Here is a 20382-nt window from a genome sequence, read left to right as displayed (position 1 = left end):
GTCTATTTGGAAAGGCAGTGCATAACTGCCTGGTATGTAGCAAACACAGAATGATGCTAGCAAAGTAGCAGCACTCGTTTGTCATTAAAAAGTAATCTAATTTGAAAACTTAATGAAAAACATTTCCATTATGTCGTTTTAGGCACATCCCTTCCAATTACATAGATGTAAAAAGCCCCATTAATGATGTGCTTGGTGGACAATGTTTGACCGGCAATGGTTCAACTGAAAGCAGAAGTGAAAGAGTTGTTGTTGATTAGCAGGTCAGTGTGGGGCAGACCGAGTGAGTCAGTGCTGCGGTCTGTCTGTACCTTGTCGGTTGATCTCATTCTTCAGGAGCTCCTCCATGGCCTCCTCCTCAGCGATGTCCAGTGGTGTCTCCCCCTCACTGTTCACCACCCCCACACTGGCTCCCTGGCCAATCAGATACCTGCACAAACACACACACTTACTTAGGACAGGTAAGTAGTAGTCCAAGTAGTATTAGTAACACCCAGTAGTAGTAAATTCATTCTTCACTGAATCAATATGGATGGATCAAGTCTCTTATTTAACCCAGGTTAATCAAGTTAAATCAAAATGCCTAGGAAATCATGTCCATCTCATTCTATGTATTAGGCATATATAAGCTACTGCTGTAGGCCTATGAAATTGACACATTTACGAGGATTGGAAAATAGATGCATTTACAAATTACCATAACTCTGTCAATTTGTTCTTCACCTGCAGGGAAACAGTCGAGTGAATATATTATGAAAACCTGTACGTCATAACCAGGTATTCCGTTACGAAAATGTGGCGACGGACATTTGACCGGCAGCATATAAAAATTTACCGGACGGTGCTCAAAATGACAGAAATCACATTTAGATTATGGTAAATCATATTAACAGAACATACAAGTCGAGGATGAACAATGCGTGGTCTTCACCAAATTCTGAGTCGTACTTTGAAAAATCATCCACATTTACTTTTCCTCAGTCAACAAGACAACAAAGAAGCAAAATCACTAGCCTTTGTCAATCTACTAACCCCCATAGTAGAAAAAGTGACCTATTCTATTGGTCAGCTTGTAGAAAAATAAATAGCGTATTCCAAACAGACTGTGGAACAATTGTAGGATGATCTCACACAGTCATACAACCAGTAGGTCTAGGCTACATAAAATAAAACACGTTAAAAAGCAATGAGTGATGCAACATATCAGAACATTTAGCTTAAATGTTGATAAACTATTATTTCTTCACATTATAAGCACAGCAACACGCACAACGCATTAGGCTATGAGCAAATGTTTATTCCATAACACAATTGCGAGAACACCATTGTCAAAAGCGCACCGCACATGCTAGCGGTTTAACGTGAATAGGGCTGTCCGACTAAAATAAATAAATAGGCCGCCAGAGTCTGTTCTTTCAACCAATTGATAGGTCGAAATGTTAAGTGTATTTTTCCATATAGACATCCTATGTGTTTTAATAAAATCAACTATATGCACTGATCTTGTCTGATGTGTTAAGCTTGATTAAATAATACAAATGATGAGGGAGTCGGACCGCAATTGATTTGATTGTGCCGGGCCTGGCTAGTCCTCCCTGCTGCAGCAACCACCCCAGAACATCGGTGTGTATCGTGCTGTAACCATATACAATTTCAGTAGCACGTCTTAGTCTGATGGACTGTGCCATCCAAGGCCTCAATGGATCAGTCCCCTCAGACAGGTGTGAATCAGACAGTTGTCTTGTACACCATGGTGATTATTATTAGCTACTGCTTGACTAAAATAAATCTGTCAACCAACAGCCTATCGAACAGTCAACTAAATGGGGTCAGCCCTAAATGTGACAGATGAAAATATATATATTAGACATTTTGAAGGGAGATTTAATATGCAACAACTAGCATGGGTTGCTAATATGACTAGGACTGTGCCTTTGGCTACTGGACAAGGAAAGGATGTTCATAAAATAATTTCCTCTAGGGATATGGTCTGATTTTGGCTAGGCTACTTTGAAGTAAAAGGTTCAGGTTTCAAACAATTAAGTATATGTTCTCAAATTGCATACTGCCTCCAGATCATTGCAAAGTGCGACACGCTGATGAAGCCTGCCTTCTGTTGCCTATTCATTTGCTGTTTGAGATGCTGTAGCAGAAGATCTTGCGCTGTCTGACAGATTTTCCATCAATGAATAGGCAAAAAATGCATTATTTCACAATGGGATTTTCATCGCTAGGACAATTGGCCGCCGCCAATTTTATTCATCGGCTATTTAATTTATTTACCTGCATTTTAAAATCCGAAAGCCAGCTTTTACCAGCTAATGGAAACCCTGGTCACAACCCACTGGTAGCAGAAATCAAACACCTTGGGAAAGGCTAAGCACATATCCCTCCACTGACCTAACCACCCAAGGAGTTTCACACTGTACCTCTCCACCGTATGGGTTTCATGCTGTATTCCTCCACTGACCTAACCACCTGCGGGAGAATGGTGTAATTTTAGAGCGCAATTAGGGGCGTTTTCTGATATAGGGGTTTCTTGATATGAAGTTACACCCATTGAAGCTCGCCATTGGTCTGTTGCCGTTTTTCTCGTTGGGGACAGCAGTGGTTCACATTGACGGGGCTGTAGTGGAGCAGGTTGAAAGCTTCAAGTTCCTTGGTGTCTACATCCCCAACAAAGGATCATAGTCCAAACACACCAAGACAGTCGTGAAGAGGGCACGACAACACCTTTTCCCAATCAAGAGCCTTTGGTTTGGGTCCCCAAATCATCCTGATTGCATCACCGCCTGGTATGGCAACTGCTCGGCATCCGACCGTAAGGCACTACAGAGGGTAGTGCGTATGGCCCCGTACATGACTGGGACCAAGCTTCCTGCCATCCAGGACATATACACTAGGCAATGTCAGAGGATTGCCCCCCAAAAAATGTTTGTCAAAGACTCCAGTTACCCAAGTCATAGACTTCTCTCTGCTACCGCACGGCAAGTGGTACCAGAGAACAGAGTCTAGGTCCAAAAGGCTCCTTAACAGCTTCTACCCTCAAGGCACAAGACTGCTGAGAAATGTATCAAATTGCCACCTGGACAATTTACATTGACACCCCCCCACTCTGCTTTTACACTGCTGCTACTCGCTGTTTATCATCTATGCAGTCACTTTACCCCTACACACATGTACAATATTACCTCAACCTGTACCCCACACACTGACTCCGTAACAGTACCCCTGTAACTATTTCTTGAACTGCATTGTTGGTTAAGGGCTTGTAAGTAAGCATTTCACGGTAAAGTCCACAACGGTTGTATTCAGCGCATGTGACAAATAACATTTTTATTTGGTTAACAACTGTGGCATTGAAGCTAAGCCTAACCCTTTCCCTAACCTTAACAGTCTCCTAACCTGCCATGCTAATTCACCTAACCTGCTGTGTAAACAAATCTGTGTTGAGAAACCATCAGTTGCATAAGGCCGGAACTGACCAATGGCAGGTTCCTGATATCAAGAAACAACCCAAATTGCAGTCTGTCATTACACCATATTCACCTGAGGGGTTTACTGTTGTATCCCTCCACTGACCTAACCACCTGAAGGGGTTCATGCTGTCATTCTAGTACCCTGCCTCTAATCAGACAACTAGTTCACACATATTCACTGCATAATTAGCCCAGTGATTCACCCTTTTGTGGTCAATCACGCTCCAATTATCTTTTCCTCGCGGATTTCTCGCCCTGCGCTGGCTGATTCAAGAGGCTCTTGGAACAGCAGGAGATCTTGACTCCTGCTGCTACCAATTAGAGCCGTGGAGAGACGCAGACCCTTCTCATTAGAACACACCACTTGAAACCGGCACATTCCGGTAACTTCCCTCGTAATGGAGATTCAGCGACCGCCGTTACATTTTAGAGTTCCACATTGTCTTTGAATTCACTTTCGCCCCATTTTAGCTGGGTTTTACAAGGTGTGGTTGGGCCTTGTGGTTAGGAGTTCACCCTGCCATCTACTGCCGCGCAATGTGCTTTTTGAGATCGGTTGGGTTTGATAAAAATAAATTATGGCTTTTGATTTAGAAAGATTTTTTTTGTGGGTTGAATGCTGTAACACAGAATAAAACTATTAACAAAAGGTCACAAGATGGTGGTGACTGCACAATACTGCTTATTAGGGCTGGGAGATATGGTAAAAACAGCATATCATGAGATGTCCAAACTTTTGACTGGTACTGTACACCTACTCATTTCCAGGGGTTCTTTATTTTTACATTGTAAAAGAATAGTGAAGACCTCAAAACTATGAAATAACATATGCAATCATGTAGTAACCAAAAAAAAGGGTTAAACAAACCCTTTGCCTTGATAACAACTTTGCACACTCTTGGCATTCTCTCAACAAGCTTCATGAGGTAGTCACCTGGAAGGCATTTCAACTAACAGGTGTGCCATGTTAAAATAACATTTTTGGCATGTCCAATCAGTTGTGTTGTGGAAAGGTACTATACAGAAGGTATTTTATCACAGGGCAAAGTCTAAATTATGGCAAGAACAGCTCAAATGAGCAAAGAAAAATGACAGTCCATTAGTTTAACCTCTGAGAATGGTGACCCCCCGCCCCGTCAGGATGGTTGAGCTAATGTGATTAGCAAAAACATTTCCCAGGACATAGACATATCTGATATGGGCAGAAAGCTTAAATTAGTCTTTATCTAACTGCACTGTCCAATGTGCAGTAGCTATTACAGGGAAATAATACCATGCTATTGTTTGAGGAGAGTGCAGTTATGAACTTGAAAATGTATCAATAAACCAATTMAGCACATTTGGGCAGACATGATACATTTGGAACAGAAATGCAATGGTTCATTGGAACAGTCTAAAACTTTGCACATACACTGCTGCCATCTAGTGGGCCAAATCAAAATTGTGCCAAAACTGGAATACATTGTGGCTTCTTGCATTTCAAAGATGAAGAAAAAATATATATATTGTATTATCTTTTACCAGATCTAGTGTGTCTCCTGCTTTAATTTCACATTCCCACAAGCTTCAAAGTGTTTCCTTTCAAATGGTATCAAGAATATGCATATCTTGCTTCAGGTCCTGAGCTACAGGCAGTTAGATTTGGGTATGTCATTTTAGTCGGAAATTGAAGGRAAAAAAGGGTCAGATCGTTACAACATGAGGGTCAGTCAATACGGAAAATATCAAGAACTTTGAAAGTTTCTTCAAATGCAGTCGCAAAAACCATCAAGCGCTAGGAAACTGGCACTCATGAGGACCCCCACAGGAAAGGAAGACCCAGAGTAACCTCTGCTGCAGAAGATAAGTTCATTAGAGTTACCAGCCTCAGAAATTGCAGCCCAAATAAAAAGCTTCACAACGTTCAAGTAAAACAGACAACATCAACTGTTCAGAGGAGACTGCGTGACTCAGGCCTTCATGGTTGAATTGCTGCAAAGAAACCCCTACTAAAGGACACCAATGAGAAGAAAAGACTTGCTTGGGCCAAGAAACACGAGCAATGGACATTAGACCGGAGGTAATCTGTCCTTTGGTCTGGAGTCCAAATTTGAGATTTTTGGTTCCAACCGCCATGTCATTGTGAGAGGCAGAGTAGATGAACGGCTGATCAGCGCATGTGTAGTTCCCACCGTGAAGCATGGAGGGCGTGGTGTGATGGTGCTTTGCTGGTGACACTGTGGTTAATTTAACGCACATCTAACCAGCATGGCTACCACAGCATTTTGCAGCGATATGCCATCCCATCTGGTTTGCGCATAGTGGGACTATCATTTGTTTTGTTTTTCAACAGGACAATGACCCAACATACCTCCAGGATGCGTACGGGCTATTTTACCAAGAAGGAGCGTGATGAGTGCTGCATTAGATGTCCTGGCCTCAACAATAAGCCGACCTGAACCCAATTGAGATGGTTTGGGATGAGGTGGACCGCAGAGTGAAGGAAAGCAGCCAACAAGTGAGCAGTATATGTGGGAACTCCTTCAAGACTGTGGCGAAAGTATTCCAGGAGAAGCTGGTTGAGTGTGCAAAGCAGTCGTCATCAAGGCAAAGGGTGGCTACTTTGAAGAATCTAAAAAAATATATAGATTGTTTAACACTTTTGGCTACGACAGGATTTCATATGTGATATTTAATAGTGTTGATGTCTTCACAATTTTTTGGGGGAAAATTTCAAAATAAAGAACACCCTTGAATGAGTAGGTSTCCAAACATTTGACAGGTACTGTATGTATAGTTGTAGTCGGAAGATCACATACACTTAGGTTGGAGTCATTAAAACTCATTTTTCAACCACTCCACAACTTTCTTGTTAACAAACTATAGTTTTAGCAAGTCAGTTAGGACATCTACTTTGTGCATGACAAGTCATTTTTCCAACAATTGTTGACAGATTATTTCACTGTATCACAATTTCCATGGGGTCAGAAGTTTACAAACAATAAGTTTACAGTGCCTTTAAACAGCTTGGAAAATTCCAGAAAATGTGTCATGGCTTTAGAAGCTTCTGATAGGCTAATTGACATAATTTGAGTCAATTGGAAGTGTACCTGTGGATGTATTTCAAGGCCTACCTTCAAACTCAGTGCCTCTTTGCTTGACATCATGGGAAAATCAAAAGAAAATCAGCCAAGACCTCAGAAAAGAAATTGTAGACCTCCACAAGTCTGGTTCATCCTGGGAGCAATTTCCAAACGCCTGAAGGTACCACGTTCATCTGTACAAACAATAGTATGCAAGTATAAACACCATGGGACCACGCAGCCATCATACTGCTCAGGAAGGAGACGCGTTCTGTCTCCTAGAGATGAACATATTTTGGTGCGAAAAGTGCAAATCAATCCCAGAACAGCAGCAAAGGACCTTGTGAAGATGCTGGAGGAAACAGTAAAACGAGTCCTATATCGACTAAACCTAAAAGGCCGCTCGCAAGGAAGAAGCTACTGCACCAAAACCGCCATAAAAAAGCCAGACTACGGTTTGCAACTGCACATGGGGACAAAGATCGTACTTTTTGAGAAATGTCTTTTGGTCTGATGAAACAAAAATATAACTGTTTGGCCATGATGACCGTCGTTATGTTTGGGGAAAAAGGGGGAGACTTGCAAGCCGAAGAACACCATACCAACCGTGAACCACGGGGTGGCAGCATCATGTTGTGGGGTGCTTTGTTGCAAGAGGGACTGGTGCACTTCACAAAATAGATGGCATCATGAGGAAAGACAATTATGAGGATATATTGAAGCAACATCTCAAGACATCAGTCAGGAAGTTAAAGCTTGGTCGCAAATGGGTCTTCCAAATGGACAATGCCCCCAAGCATACTTCCAAATTTGTGACAAAATAGCTTAAGGACAACAAAGTCAAGGTATTGGAGTGGCCATCACAAAGCCCTGACTTCAATCCTATAGAACATTGTTTGGCAGAACTGAAAAGCGTGTGCGAGCAAGGAGGCCTACAAACCTGATTCAGTTACATCAGCTCTGTCAGAGGAATGTCCAAAACTCACCCAACTTATTGTGGGAAGCTTGTGGAAGGCTACCCAAAATGTTTGACCCAGGTTAAACAATTTAAAGGCAATGCTACCAAATACTAATTTGGTGTATGTAAACTTCTAACCCACTGGGAATGTGATGAAATAAATAAGAATCACTATTATTCTGACATTTCACATTTTTTAAATAAAGTGGTGATCCTAACTGACCTAATACTCTGACTACACAGCTCGCATTGCAAAATTAATGTAGGAACCTATGTTATTCAATTATTGCACCCACACTGCTCGCGAGCGTCTGCGTTGCCAAGGGCTAAAATATAATTCATTTCTATTTCTGACGCAGATCGCTCTGCAAGTCCTGCCTCTCCCATCTCCTCATTGGTTTATAGAAGCAGGGTGATTGAAAGACGAACTTTGTTGCCGGTCGTCGTGGTAATACTAAGAAAGTTTAGATGCCAATCACCATATAAGTTCAAAGATGAAAAGGCCTGGAAGGAGGAGAGATGCCAAGAAACGATTCGGTTGACAGTTGTGTGTGTGGATTAAATGTCGGAGTGGAGGGCCTTATGCATTTCAGATAAAATAACTCAATGTTTATATCCCAGGACAAATTAGCTAGCAACAGCAAGCTAGCTAAATAGGACAAATTAGATAGCTAAATTGCCATACATGTTTAATGCTTTTCGACCTGTCCCCAAATTAATGTAATTGGTTCAGAGTTTTTTATATTTTAACCTTACATTTATGCGCGATGGCGCACGCGCGCAGCCAGCTTGGGTTCTGTGTAAAACAGGGAATATTTACTAGGATTAAATGTCAGGAATTGGAAAAAACTGAGTTTAAATTTGTTTGGCTAAGGTGTATGTAAACTTCCGACTTCAACTGTGTGTATGTATGTATTCGAGGTCGACCGATTAATTAGGGCCGATTAAGTTTATAACAATCGTAATTAGCATTTTTGGACACCGATTATGGCCGATTACTTTGCACTCCACGAGGAGACTGCGTGGCATGCTGACTACCTGTTACGTGAGTGCCGCAAGGAGCCAAGGTAAGTTGCTAGCTAGCATTAAACTTATCTTATTAAAAAAACGATCAATCGTAACATAATCACTAGTTAACTACAGTGTTGATATTACTAGTTTATCTAGCTTGTCCTGCGTTGCCTGTTAATTTATCATCATTGAATCACAGCCTACTTTGCCAAACGGGTGATTTAACAAGCGCATTCGCGAAAAAAGCACTGTCGTTGCACCAATGTGTACCTAACCATAAACATCAACACCTTTCTTAAAATCAATACACAAGTATACATTTTTAAACCTGCATATTTAGTTAAGAAATGCATGTTAGCAGGCAATATTAACTAGGGAAATTGTGTCACTTCTCTTGCGTTCATTGCACGCAGAGTCAGGGTATATGCAACAATTTGGGCCGCCTGGCTCGTTTGCGAACTAATTTGCCAGAATTTTACGTAATTATGACATAACATTGAAGGTTGTGCAATGTAACAGCAATATTTTGACTTATGGATGCCACTCGTGAAATAAAATACGTAATGGTTCCGTATTTCACTGAAAGAATAAACGTTTTGTTTTCGAAATTATTGTTTCCAGATTTGACCATATTAATGAGCTACGGCTCGTATTTCTGTGTGTTATTATATTATAATTAAGTCTAGGATTTGATAGAGCAGTCTGACTGAGCGGTGGTAGGCAGCAGCAGGCTCGTAAGCATTCATTCAAACAGCACTTTCCTGCATTTGCCAGCAGCTCTTCGCTGTGCTTCAAGCATTGCGCTGTTTATGACTTCAAGCCTATCATCTCCCGAGATTAGGCTGGCAATACTAAAGTACCTATTAGAACATCCAATAGTCAAAGGTATATGAAATAAAATGGTAGAGAGAAATAGTACTATAATAACTACAACCTAAAACTTCTTACCTGGGAATATTGAAGACTCATGTTAAAAAGGAACCACCAGCTTTCATATGTTCTGAGCAAGGAACTTAAACGTTAGCTTTTTGACATTACACATATTGCACTTTTTCTTCAACGCTGTTTTTGCATTATTTAAACCAAATTGAACATGTTTCATTATTTATTTGAGGCTAAATAGATTTTCTTGATGTATTATATTAAGTTAAAATAAGTGTTCATTGTTCATTCAGTATTGTTGTAATTGTTTTTGGTCCTCCAATAAAATCGGTATCGGCACTGAAAAAAATCATAATCGGTCGACCTCTAGTATGTATGCATGCATGTATAATTTTTTTTTTTTTTTTTTAAAGAGATATCTAGGCATAGGTTATTGGTGTACTGTTGSAATCATGGAAATATAATGATTGTAATTCAATAGTTGGGATATAGTGGGCAGCACTTTGAATGCATAGTTGTTTGACACAAATTAATAAGCCAGGGAAGACGTGTGTAAGGAAAGGAACCAAAGTGTTGGTCAGTGTTTCCCAGGGATCCCTATACGAAGTTGTTTCCCTTTACGTAGCTAGCTAGCTAACATATTCATACTTCACCTTTTCCTCTGATTTAGTAGATACCATTACACAAACATGCAGATCTATGCCTACACCAGCACTGGTTTCAGGCTGTAATTAGCCATTAGGTTTGCTCCAACTCCGATTACATTTAGCTAGCCAGCTAACCAGCAGTTAGCATTAGCKCCAGAGTAAACAGCAAGTGAAGTGCTCATGACTACACGGCCAAGCAACACCAACAACTGCTCTCCTTGAGTGACAGGGGGCAGGGCTTGGTGTGGGAAGCRGAATGCAGGAGCGGGAGAGACGACTTGCAAATGGAGTGAACTATAAAAATGGACATTACGGACACGCTGGWGTTGTGCCTCACATTCAACAAACCAAACATTGAAATACTGTTAGAGGGTGAAGTAAAAATCCAAATCGGTCTGTGCATCAATACCGTATACCACCCAGCCCAACTGCTTATTATGTATAAAATAATTTYACATTACTTTAATAAAATATTTCAGTTCTCTATATTACATTTGTTTCATTTGATGACTAATTTCATTCCAAGTCCTCATCTCTATAGAGCTGCTGCCTATACTGTCTGTAAAACAAAAACAAAAAATAGATATTGTCAAAGTAAATAAAGCCTACTTWTATGACTCCTGAATACCAACTATCACATAGATCATGTATTTTCAGGTAGAGATACCACRAAGTGTTCTCGTCTCTTCTCTCGGTCTGCCCCACAGACGGTCTGTACTATAGACTGGACAAGTAGTCTCGCAATGGATTATAGTCATTACCATGTTTTCTGMGCTAAACTATGTATAATATTGGCCTGTTGGAAACTGCAACTCCCTACTACATCACAGTTCGGRCTTGATCCGATTTCGAGACAAACTGTGCATTGAGCTCACAGAAAAACTAAATGGAATTCAATGAGTTGTTAAAAAAAACAAAATAAAACAGAAGTGTTGGTTAATCGCTCAGAACTACTGCCATCGGATGGTTGTGGGTTTGACACCAACGGGCTTGGCGCAAAAGGCTGCCATTGCCTTTCCGGCTCTGTAGGCCTCATTATGGGAATGACGGGGACAGTGTTGTGGGCCAAAATGGCGCTGCTATGTGCTCCTACCACCCACATCAGGTCCCAGAGTCGCCCAAGACCAGAGCACTCCATTAGTCATCCATATCAGACAAGGCCCTTCACATTTCTCCTTCATTCCTCATTGCATTGTGAGAAAGTAAAGAGAGCCCTTGTYTTCAACAGCCCAGCCCTGATATGGAGAAAATGAGGCAATAAGGTAGACTCCCCACTGTATGAAAATGATTAAACTGAACATTCAACAGCTGTTTTACTTATTTTTAATAAATAATTTGCCGTAGGGGTGAGAKGGAAGTCTGAAGGATAAAACTTTCCGGTAATATGTACAAGGTGGCTCTTGGAATTACAACAACCAATTGCAGCTGATGAAACACCATAAAAAGGCACAATTTGTCAATCAATAACGTTGGTAGCGTAGTATGATAATTCTACTCTAACTTGGGCAGCAAGACTACACAGGGTGCGATTGTGGGATAACAACGCTCATGCCAGGCTCCTGTAATATAATACAGATAAGTAAAACAGGTCACTGCRCAATGAGTGCAAGTGAGCTCCTTCAGCTCTCAGCCTGTTGAAAATATCTATTGATAATATCTCCCTACTTGCCGGCCCGGTTTCTGATCCCTTTAAACAGCCTTCTTACCTCAAAAGGACAATGAAAGAAAGGATTGGAAAGCAACTGGAGTCATGACTGATGCCGGAGGTTACCCCCGATTTCTCTATATTGATTACATCACAAGGAACTTGTGCGAGGTTGTTGGGGCCATCTGACAGGCGGTTGCCCCAATCAACATGTAATCATGCACCTTGGAGAAACACAGACCATTGAAAACAGTGACCCCTGACAAGTTTAGGCTGTCTACTCCATAAGAAGTAGCTATTAGGGTTGAATTGATTAGCATTGCATTTCATAGTCTAAGATGATTGAATAGAAAATCGATAATTGATGACCTAACCTGACTAGTGATTTACAACTAAATGTGTCTGGGGAGGGTAATGGATATTCTCCAAATGAAAAGGAATTCGCACAATTACGTGTTCAACCAGCCATAAACCTCAGGGAATAGCCTTGTAACACTTGGCGATACAAAATAAACACTTGTTAAATTGGAGGGAAAAAAACTGACCATTGATTATTGATGTGCCTGTGAGTCATTGCCTCCATTGAGAAAAATGGGTTTGCTCAAGGTGAATTGCCTGGCTAGCCATCCATGTCRCGCCAGCCAAACKGACATTTCTTCTCCACGATGAATGTATACGACGATCATGTATGTAGCGATCAGAACAGCAGAATTTAATTCAGGGTGAGTCGTCAGGCAACAATGTGAAAGGGCTGGTACATAATGGGGTTATTCCAATGCAGTAATGTGTGTGTGTGTGTGTGTGTGGGAGGGTGGCCTAGAGACCAGCCATTCCCTAGAGGTCCATAAAAGCCTCCAGCTGGACCCTCGCCACATCAGCCATGACACCTCCAGCCCAGCAGCAGTACTTACTCTGCTATGTCCATGTACCCACAAGAGGCTGCGGCGTGGAGGGGGATCCAGCCCTCATTGTCGGGCTGGTTGATGGCAGCCCCATGCTCCACCAGGAACGTCACCATGTCCACGTTGTCATCTATGCACGCCTGAAGGGAGGGAGAGAGAAATAAAAAGTACGTTAGAAAAGTCCAACATTTAACACTAAGAAACTTCAGTGAAGAAACCCGAAAGGAGAAAAATCACAAGCCTTCAGGGACATGCAGGTAGGCTTATGTTTGTGTGTGATGCCTTCCTCAGTGTCAGGAACCAGCACGTGTGTGTGTGTGTGTGTGTGTGTGTGTGTGTGTGTGTGTACACACCCCCGGTTGACCCCGCCGACAGGGAGTGGGTGGTGTCAGTAATGGCTACCTCACACCCCGTTTTAACAGAGGCACCTCACTTCTTCAGAAATTGTTGAGGTATGTGGGCGGGGTTGCCAAAATGTCAGGACATAGCTGAGGTGTTTGGAATACCTCAAGGTGTACTAATGCTGTTGGGATGGGGGGGGAAATTGGGTGTTCTCTGACAGCTCATATGCAAAAAATATGCACATTTTGACTTTTCACTCCCTCTTTTAGGCTGTCCCATTCAAAGGCTGTACCTATGGATTTGTGCCGCTCTAGACAACATTACCAATGTTTCACTCCAGTCAAAATGTGGTTAGACAGAAAAGTCCATTGAGCTACCCAAAACACACTCGCCATTATACACTCGACTCAGTAGTATTTAGTCCTCAGGAATAGGCTAATCCTTTGCATTAAGAACAAGAAACCATTAAGTCAGAAATTCTAAAAGGAGCCTTCTTTTCCTTCAAATACGCATGCCAAGACTTGATAGAGGCAAGGAGCACAAACCTGAGAAGGCAAAGCATTAGGCCGAAGCAATGACACTACAAAATGGCTGTAAAGACTAATCTGCTAATTTTAGTTGCATCCCAAGACAAACCATAACAATACAATAAAATGACATGTTGGGGGCGTTCCCTGCCGAGGCTGAGAAGTAAAAGGGATGACAAAGGCCAACTATCTGTAGCAGAGAGAGAGAGAGAGTGAGATCGCCGTAGGGAGTTGACTCTGTTCAGAGGACTAGGGGCTGCTGGGCCAGATCTAGAGACCTCAGTGACGACCTAGGGGTTAAAATGTCACCCGCTTCAAAGTCAGCCAGATAACAAGGTGACTGTCAACAAAGAAACAAGGCCAGGCTGGGCAAAACATTGTACACAGGCACGACGGGATTAAAGCTGGACAAAATTTGTGAAACAACCTTTCACTTTTGATGCCAAGTTTCAGATCTCAGTTATTACAGTAAGTGGATTTCACAAATCAGGAATGCCCGAAAGGCCCCCCCCCCCACCCTCATTTGACTGAATGAGAGTACTACTGTTAAATGTCATTCTGGGATCCCTTTTCGGACCCAGGACCTGGAATTGAATTCCCTGCTTTGCGTTCCATAACCTTGATCTCTTGATAACTTTCTGACCTTGAGGGTTCCCCCCTTTCTAAAAGCTGCCTGTAAAGTTTCCCACTTTCTCTGCGAGCTGCTATGAAGCCTCAAAAGCGACGAGGGGGGAAAACACACCGGACTTTGGGTCACAGCTCTATCTGGCTGGAATCCTTGTCCAAATTTGGGCCGTTTACAGCATCGGCCAGGGCTGGAGAAGAGTCTGCGTGTGCCTCGCTGCTCTTATCTGGGACTGTGTGTGTGTATTTTACTATCCTCATGGATACCTGATATCCTCAAAGTCCCCGCAAGGATAGTAAAACAAGGAAAATTCTCCCTCATGGGGACATATCCCACATGTGTGTGGCGGTCGTAGGATGTAAAGCTGTTCAGGCAGCTGCTTGGAAGAGTGTATCCAGGTGCGTATCCACCTTTAACTCACTGGCTGGCTGGGCTCCTCTGACTTTGCTGCAGGGCAGACAGACGGCACTCCACTGAGCGCAACCCACACAGCTGCTCACAACCACACTCTGGCTGAGTGACAAGATGACGCTAGGCCCGTCTGTCTGTCAAGAGTTCASTCACCCCTCTGTGTTACCATCCCTTAGATACATTGTAGTCATTCTTGATAAGAGACTGTCTGCTAAATGCTGAAACCAAAATAATGTAGCTAACTGTAGACTGTATACAAACAGCTGGACCGTTGTTCTGCACCGTCTGAAGTCTCATACCTGCAGGTGACTGATACTATAGGCAACTAAGGTAGTAGCAATTTAGGTCAGTTGATTTGTATACAAATCTGCTACCATGCCCCTTAAGGAGAACTCACAGCCGGTTCCTGATGCTCCCCTTTCCTCCGCGTCATCCCCTACAGAGGCACAGCCCACTGGCTACAGGAGCCCAACAATGGTAATCTCTTAATGGCTGTAATTGTGTGTAGCTGACAGGTGCCAGAGTTCCTGCCAACATCGCAGGGACGAGGAGCATGGCAGCCAGGGGGACAGGACGAGGAGTACAAAAAAAAGGAGGAGATGGTGAGTCTCATCCTTTRCAAACAGTCCTTTGGCAGAGCTGTGGGGAAAGTGGCATACCTGGCTGCCCCACTCTGTCACCGCTCAGAGACAGAGAGGGGCAGCMAGGCATCGCTCAGTGGCCTGCRAGAGACACCCAATGACGCAGGAGGGACACTGCCACTGTTTAAAGTGAGGGGGTGTCATTCCTTGACCAATATAGGAGCCGCTGAGAAATGCAACGGGAGCAATACCGGGWATGGGTTGAAACAACTTTTTACTGACGGGGGATTTCAGCAGTGTTTCGGTGGTTAAAGCCGAACAAGGCAGACAAAGCCATCTTTATGTGAATGCTAAACACACTATGGGGAGAGAGAGAGAGCTAATCTGACTATTAATGTAGGTAATAACAGGAGACATTGTGAGTAAAGGCCGCCTCACACCACGACTGACGCCTGACGAACAGGCCTGTTCTGCACACAGACAATCCTGGGGGAAACTTTTGTCAGCAGTGTCAAGGGTAACACTTAATTTATTGAATATAGGGGAAACACTGCAGACATGTACTGACTCGCACTCCATAGGAAACATACACTGTTTGACCAGTGTTCTAGCTAGAGAGCAGGCCTTGTCTGCATAACACAGACGAGGGGGGGGGGGGGGGGSAAAGCTGTGTCTCAAACTCGCAAAATAAATGTAACATCATTACTCGCAGTTCATGTCCAGTGTTCCTCAACCACACAGAGCGATGTCGTTGATAGTAATACTGAAGAGGGTTGTGCTAACAGACATAACATGAAGACAGCAGCTGAGTATAGCAGCAGGGGCTATTTCTCCATTTCCCTTCCAGCATGTTCTTAAACCAATGAGTCCCACTAACGCCGGTGCGTTTTGGACTTCAAACCCCTTTTAAAATATTCCTGGGCTGTACCATCGGATTCATCTATTTATTCTGAATCTGAAGACACCAACCATGTGTGATTAACGGTGTTTGAGACAATAGCAGATCCCGAAAAGACCTGGGGCCAGGTCTTTTTAAGTCTGTAGAGTCTGAACGGTTTGCGCTACAAACTATATCAAACAAGCACGCACATGTAACATGTTCTGCTCCATGACGCTCACAAGCTACACATGAGTCATTGGAAGGTAAGGGGTTCTTCTACATAGGAAATCCCACGACAGTGTCTTTAGCTCACATAGTTGCAGTCAAACTCAAAAACAGGTGTCACTGACTAGTTGGATATTAWTTTCCTACTGAGCAAACCATCTGCACTTACAAAATTCATATAAATTAATTTCTCAGATTTGCTTTGACATTTGTCACTAAAACTCATGAACGCACCGGGTTGTGTCAAATTGTTTTTACAATGGTTTACATTATGAGTCTAACTATAAGGGCTGGATCACCGCTAACCCTGAAACCAGGGATGCCTCCCTCTCCCCAGCCATCCCTGCAGATGAGAAGTCCAAAGTCAGGGCCAGGCCTCGAAAGCCGTATGAGCAGGGGAAAATGCCATCCCATCCTGGCAAACTGCATGTCCCCTCCGGCCCAGGTGAATTGTCTATATATGCGAGAGTGATATGTAAAGCACCTCCATAGCGGGTGCCTTAGCCTGCAGGCAACGTGGCCTTTCTGGGAATGCCCTTCTCTAATGGAGGAAGAGAGGGTTTCTGGGAACACTGACAGAGCTGTAGTAAATGAATCAATGATGCACATTATGACAGGATCCCCCATTGTTTTATAGAGTTAGAGATGCACTATGGAGAAATAGCTCCGCCATTTCCTGGTTAATAATTTTAATAGTTTCAGTTTGTGACAAAACAAGCTAGTGTAGAGAAATATTGTATTTCCTGCTATTTGAAGCGTAGAAATAGCACAAAGAACAGAACAGATCTACTGCTTCTTAAACTTGCTTTCAAATGAGAAAGAAATGTGAGTTATAGATCTGTCAATGTGAATTTGGTCAGTTTGTCCAAAGGTTACATATTGCAGCTTTAAAATGTACTTGCCTCTCCATCTGAAAAACAGTCTGTTTATTTATGTTTAATTAAGTTCAAGTAAATCGAGATGTAATCATCCTTACCAGTTGCAATATTGTTTTTTACATTTCTATGAAAGACAGCTCTGTACCGTTCTTAAGAATCTCTACATTTACGTTTTATTCAAATGCGGCTACTGAAATTATTTATAATAGTGGATCAATTCTAACCAGTCCTGCTTGTGATTAGAGAAACTGTGTGGGAATTTACCACAGGTGTAACTAGTCTGCACTCAATCTCAGTGCTGCTAAGTGACAGAACACTTAGCATCTTATTTTCACTGGAGGGTACTTTAAAAGACTACAACACAGGACTGTTGTAACCGATGCTCTTTTCAAACACTGAAAAGTACTCCTAAATCAAACCTGTGCGTGTTTATTGGGTGTGTGTACATTCGATTACCCATTCCCATTAGTGGAGCGTCAGCCGGCATGTGCCAGGAAGTGACTGTGGCTATGAGTGCACACTTCACAAAAGAGATAGAGGCTGTCTCTTGTAGTCTGAGAGCAGAGCCTAAACACCCCAGTGAAACCTGACCCATACAAAAACCCACTGGGTTCACGCAGTAAACCACAATGTTAGCACAGCCAAATGCCTCCACATCATGGCCCTGCTAGCTAGCTGTCCATGTGCTGACTGCAGGAAATGATATCCGCAAGTGAATTCTCTGCATCTGTCCTGGCCTTGTCAAACGTTGTTTAATGGAGAAGACAGTTGGAAGTAAAGAGGGAACTAACCAGTAGAACGTTTATAAGATACACATGASAGAACCAACCTCGTCTGCTGGAAGAGACGCTTGGAGGTAGCCTCCATGCTGGCTGTGTTCACAAGCTCAGGCTACAAAGATTGACTGTCCCCCAGCAGTCGAGACTTTCTCCAACCGCAAGGCAAGTGAAGCAGTGCCCTATGCGCCTCACACATTCTCTTCAATTTAGGGCACCCATATGGGGCTGATTACAGGGCACTATCTATAGATTAACTTAATGAACCCAACCTGAGCAGCAGAGATAAATATGGAAACATTAAGAGCAGAAAGAATACAGTGTCCATATGCACCAGCCTAATGCTAAAATAGAGGATTTCAAGAGCCCTGGCTAGCGGGCAGAGATAGGCAAAGCTGTTCTCAGAGCACGACCAAAAATGCACCAATGACTTGCCCGCCCCACCACGAGAGCCTGGGCCATGGCAACCAAAAACAGAAGACGATGAGAGTTCAGTCTTGTCGGGCCTTTGTAAGAAACATAAATAAAGAGAGAAAATAGTTCATTTAAAGCACACTGGGGTTGCTCAGACAGCCCCCGGAGGCAGCGCACAGACCAGACCTCGCAAGTACAAGATCAACAGCTAATCTTGAGAACAGGGGGAGAGAAGGGTTCATTCTCTTTTTGGACGTTCCGAGTTTTTGTTCACCCCACCACTGTTCTCATGACCGCTTATGGTCAAGGGACAGAAACACTGTTCTCTGGTGCTAGACCTCTCAGCAAAGGTACCAGTGCTCATCTCCAGAATATATTATTGGACAGGTTGAAAGCATAGGTCACCATGAACCATAATTAGGTTAGCTTAAATGGATACAAATATAATGGTGACAGCCTACATTAAGTGAACTGAAACTTCAGGGTGGCTATCCTTGTGGCCATTTCTGTGGAAAAACCCACAGCCTCCCCCTCAAAAAATACAACTTCTTGCTAATGGCGTGTCTGTCATCCATATAACCAGACTTGAGGCCGACACTGCAAAGTCTGACATAATGTAATATGACCACAATGCATTTTAGATATTCTTTTACTGTCAAATCAAATGGAACACTAAAAGACTTCCACCTGATTAAAATGTGTTTAACCATTATGCTCCAACCAAGAGTATTTCTCCAAAAATAGTATCCTAGCCCATGTATACAGGTTCTCCTATCTATTACAATGAAGTCACACAATAGGAAAACATTTCATACAACATAAAGAACCTGCGACCGCTTCCAAACCCCATCTCCCAACCACAGTACAGTTCAGAAAAAGGACAGAGGGCTTTTTCCATACTTTAAAAGGCACTGTACTTCCTACTGATACAGTGGGGTGTGGGGGGGGGGGGGGGGTCGTGCAGAGCGCTCCAAGCTAACTTTAGCAACACTCCACATCAAGGAGAAGACACTTGAGGACCCCTCCCACCACTTCCTCTGGCAGGGCCCTCCGATGGCAAACAGACTCTGGAACAGTTGTAAAACGGTAGATCCCAAATTCACACAACCAGTAGGCCTAGACAACATTAAATAAAAAAAGTTAACGCAACGAGTCTGATGCAACAGATCAGAACGTTTAGATTCTAAATGTTGATAAACGTATTTCTTTACATTATAGGCGCAGCAATGTACACATTCAGTAGGCTCCACGTGAATGGTTGTTCCATAACGGAATTAGCGGGAAACACTTGTCACAAGGGCACTGCACATGCAAGCGGTTTCACGTGACAGATGAAAATATCCATTAGAAATTTAGAAAGAGGACAATAGGTTACTTTGAAGCAAAGTAAGACTTATAAAATGTGATAATATGTATTAAAACATTCAGGTTTAAACAATTTAGATAAGTTTTCAAAATGCATACGGCCTCCAGCTCACTGCAAAGCCGTGTGTGTGACATTCGATGAAGCCTGCCTTCTGTTGCAGTTTGATGCCACGTTCAAAACTGGGAGCTATGAAATCCGACTTCAGTGCGGGGGGGGGGGGGGGGGTAATAAAATAGCAGGACTAGGAAAAATAATTTTGTAAGTATATCCAACTCGGAATCTCAGGCCTCTTTCAAGCGCTCCGACTTTCCAAACTGACATGATTTGACCTTGTATTTTTCAGAGTTCCCAGTTGTCTTGAAAGCCCAAAAGATGATGCAGCAGCAGCTCTTGTGCTGTCTGGCAGATTTTACACTCAAAGGGCTCTGTATGCATGTGACAATTCCACCAAATAATGCAAATTAACCTATAGACTGATAAGCATGACCAGTCAAAATATTTTTACAGACTGGTATTTCCATCAATGAATAGGCTAAAAATGATTATTTTGCAGTGGGACTCCACAGACAATTGGCCGGCAAAATTGTACTTATCGGCTTTAAGCTATTTTAAATAAATCAGACAAAGGCTGGCTACTCCCAGCTAACGGAAACCCTGGTATCAACCCACCAGCAGACAGGTCTCCAACAGGTCATTCCAACCACTACTAGCCATGGCTAGGACCCTGTGTATTTCCCGACAACGTGACTTGTACCAGTGTGGCTCAGTTGG

General features: G+C 42.8%; 1 protein-coding gene across 1 annotated transcript in view; it reads right to left on the bottom strand.

Annotated features, from left to right (window-relative positions):
• Positions 1–20382, bottom strand: part of LOC111951439 (protein phosphatase 1 regulatory subunit 12A-like) — a 66994-nt gene that overhangs the window by 32835 nt on the left and 13777 nt on the right. The window contains 2 exon segments of the mRNA XM_070434803.1: positions 312–430; positions 12596–12726. Coding sequence (XP_070290904.1) covers positions 312–430; positions 12596–12726 — 250 coding nt within the window.

This window comes from Salvelinus sp. IW2-2015, linkage group LG24 (genome assembly GCF_002910315.2).
Source record: "Salvelinus sp. IW2-2015 linkage group LG24, ASM291031v2, whole genome shotgun sequence".
In the NCBI taxonomy this organism is placed as follows: Eukaryota; Metazoa; Chordata; class Actinopteri; order Salmoniformes; family Salmonidae; genus Salvelinus; species Salvelinus sp. IW2-2015.
The sequence above is the reverse complement of the archived record's forward strand: the minus strand, read 5'-3'. Positions and strand labels throughout refer to the sequence as shown.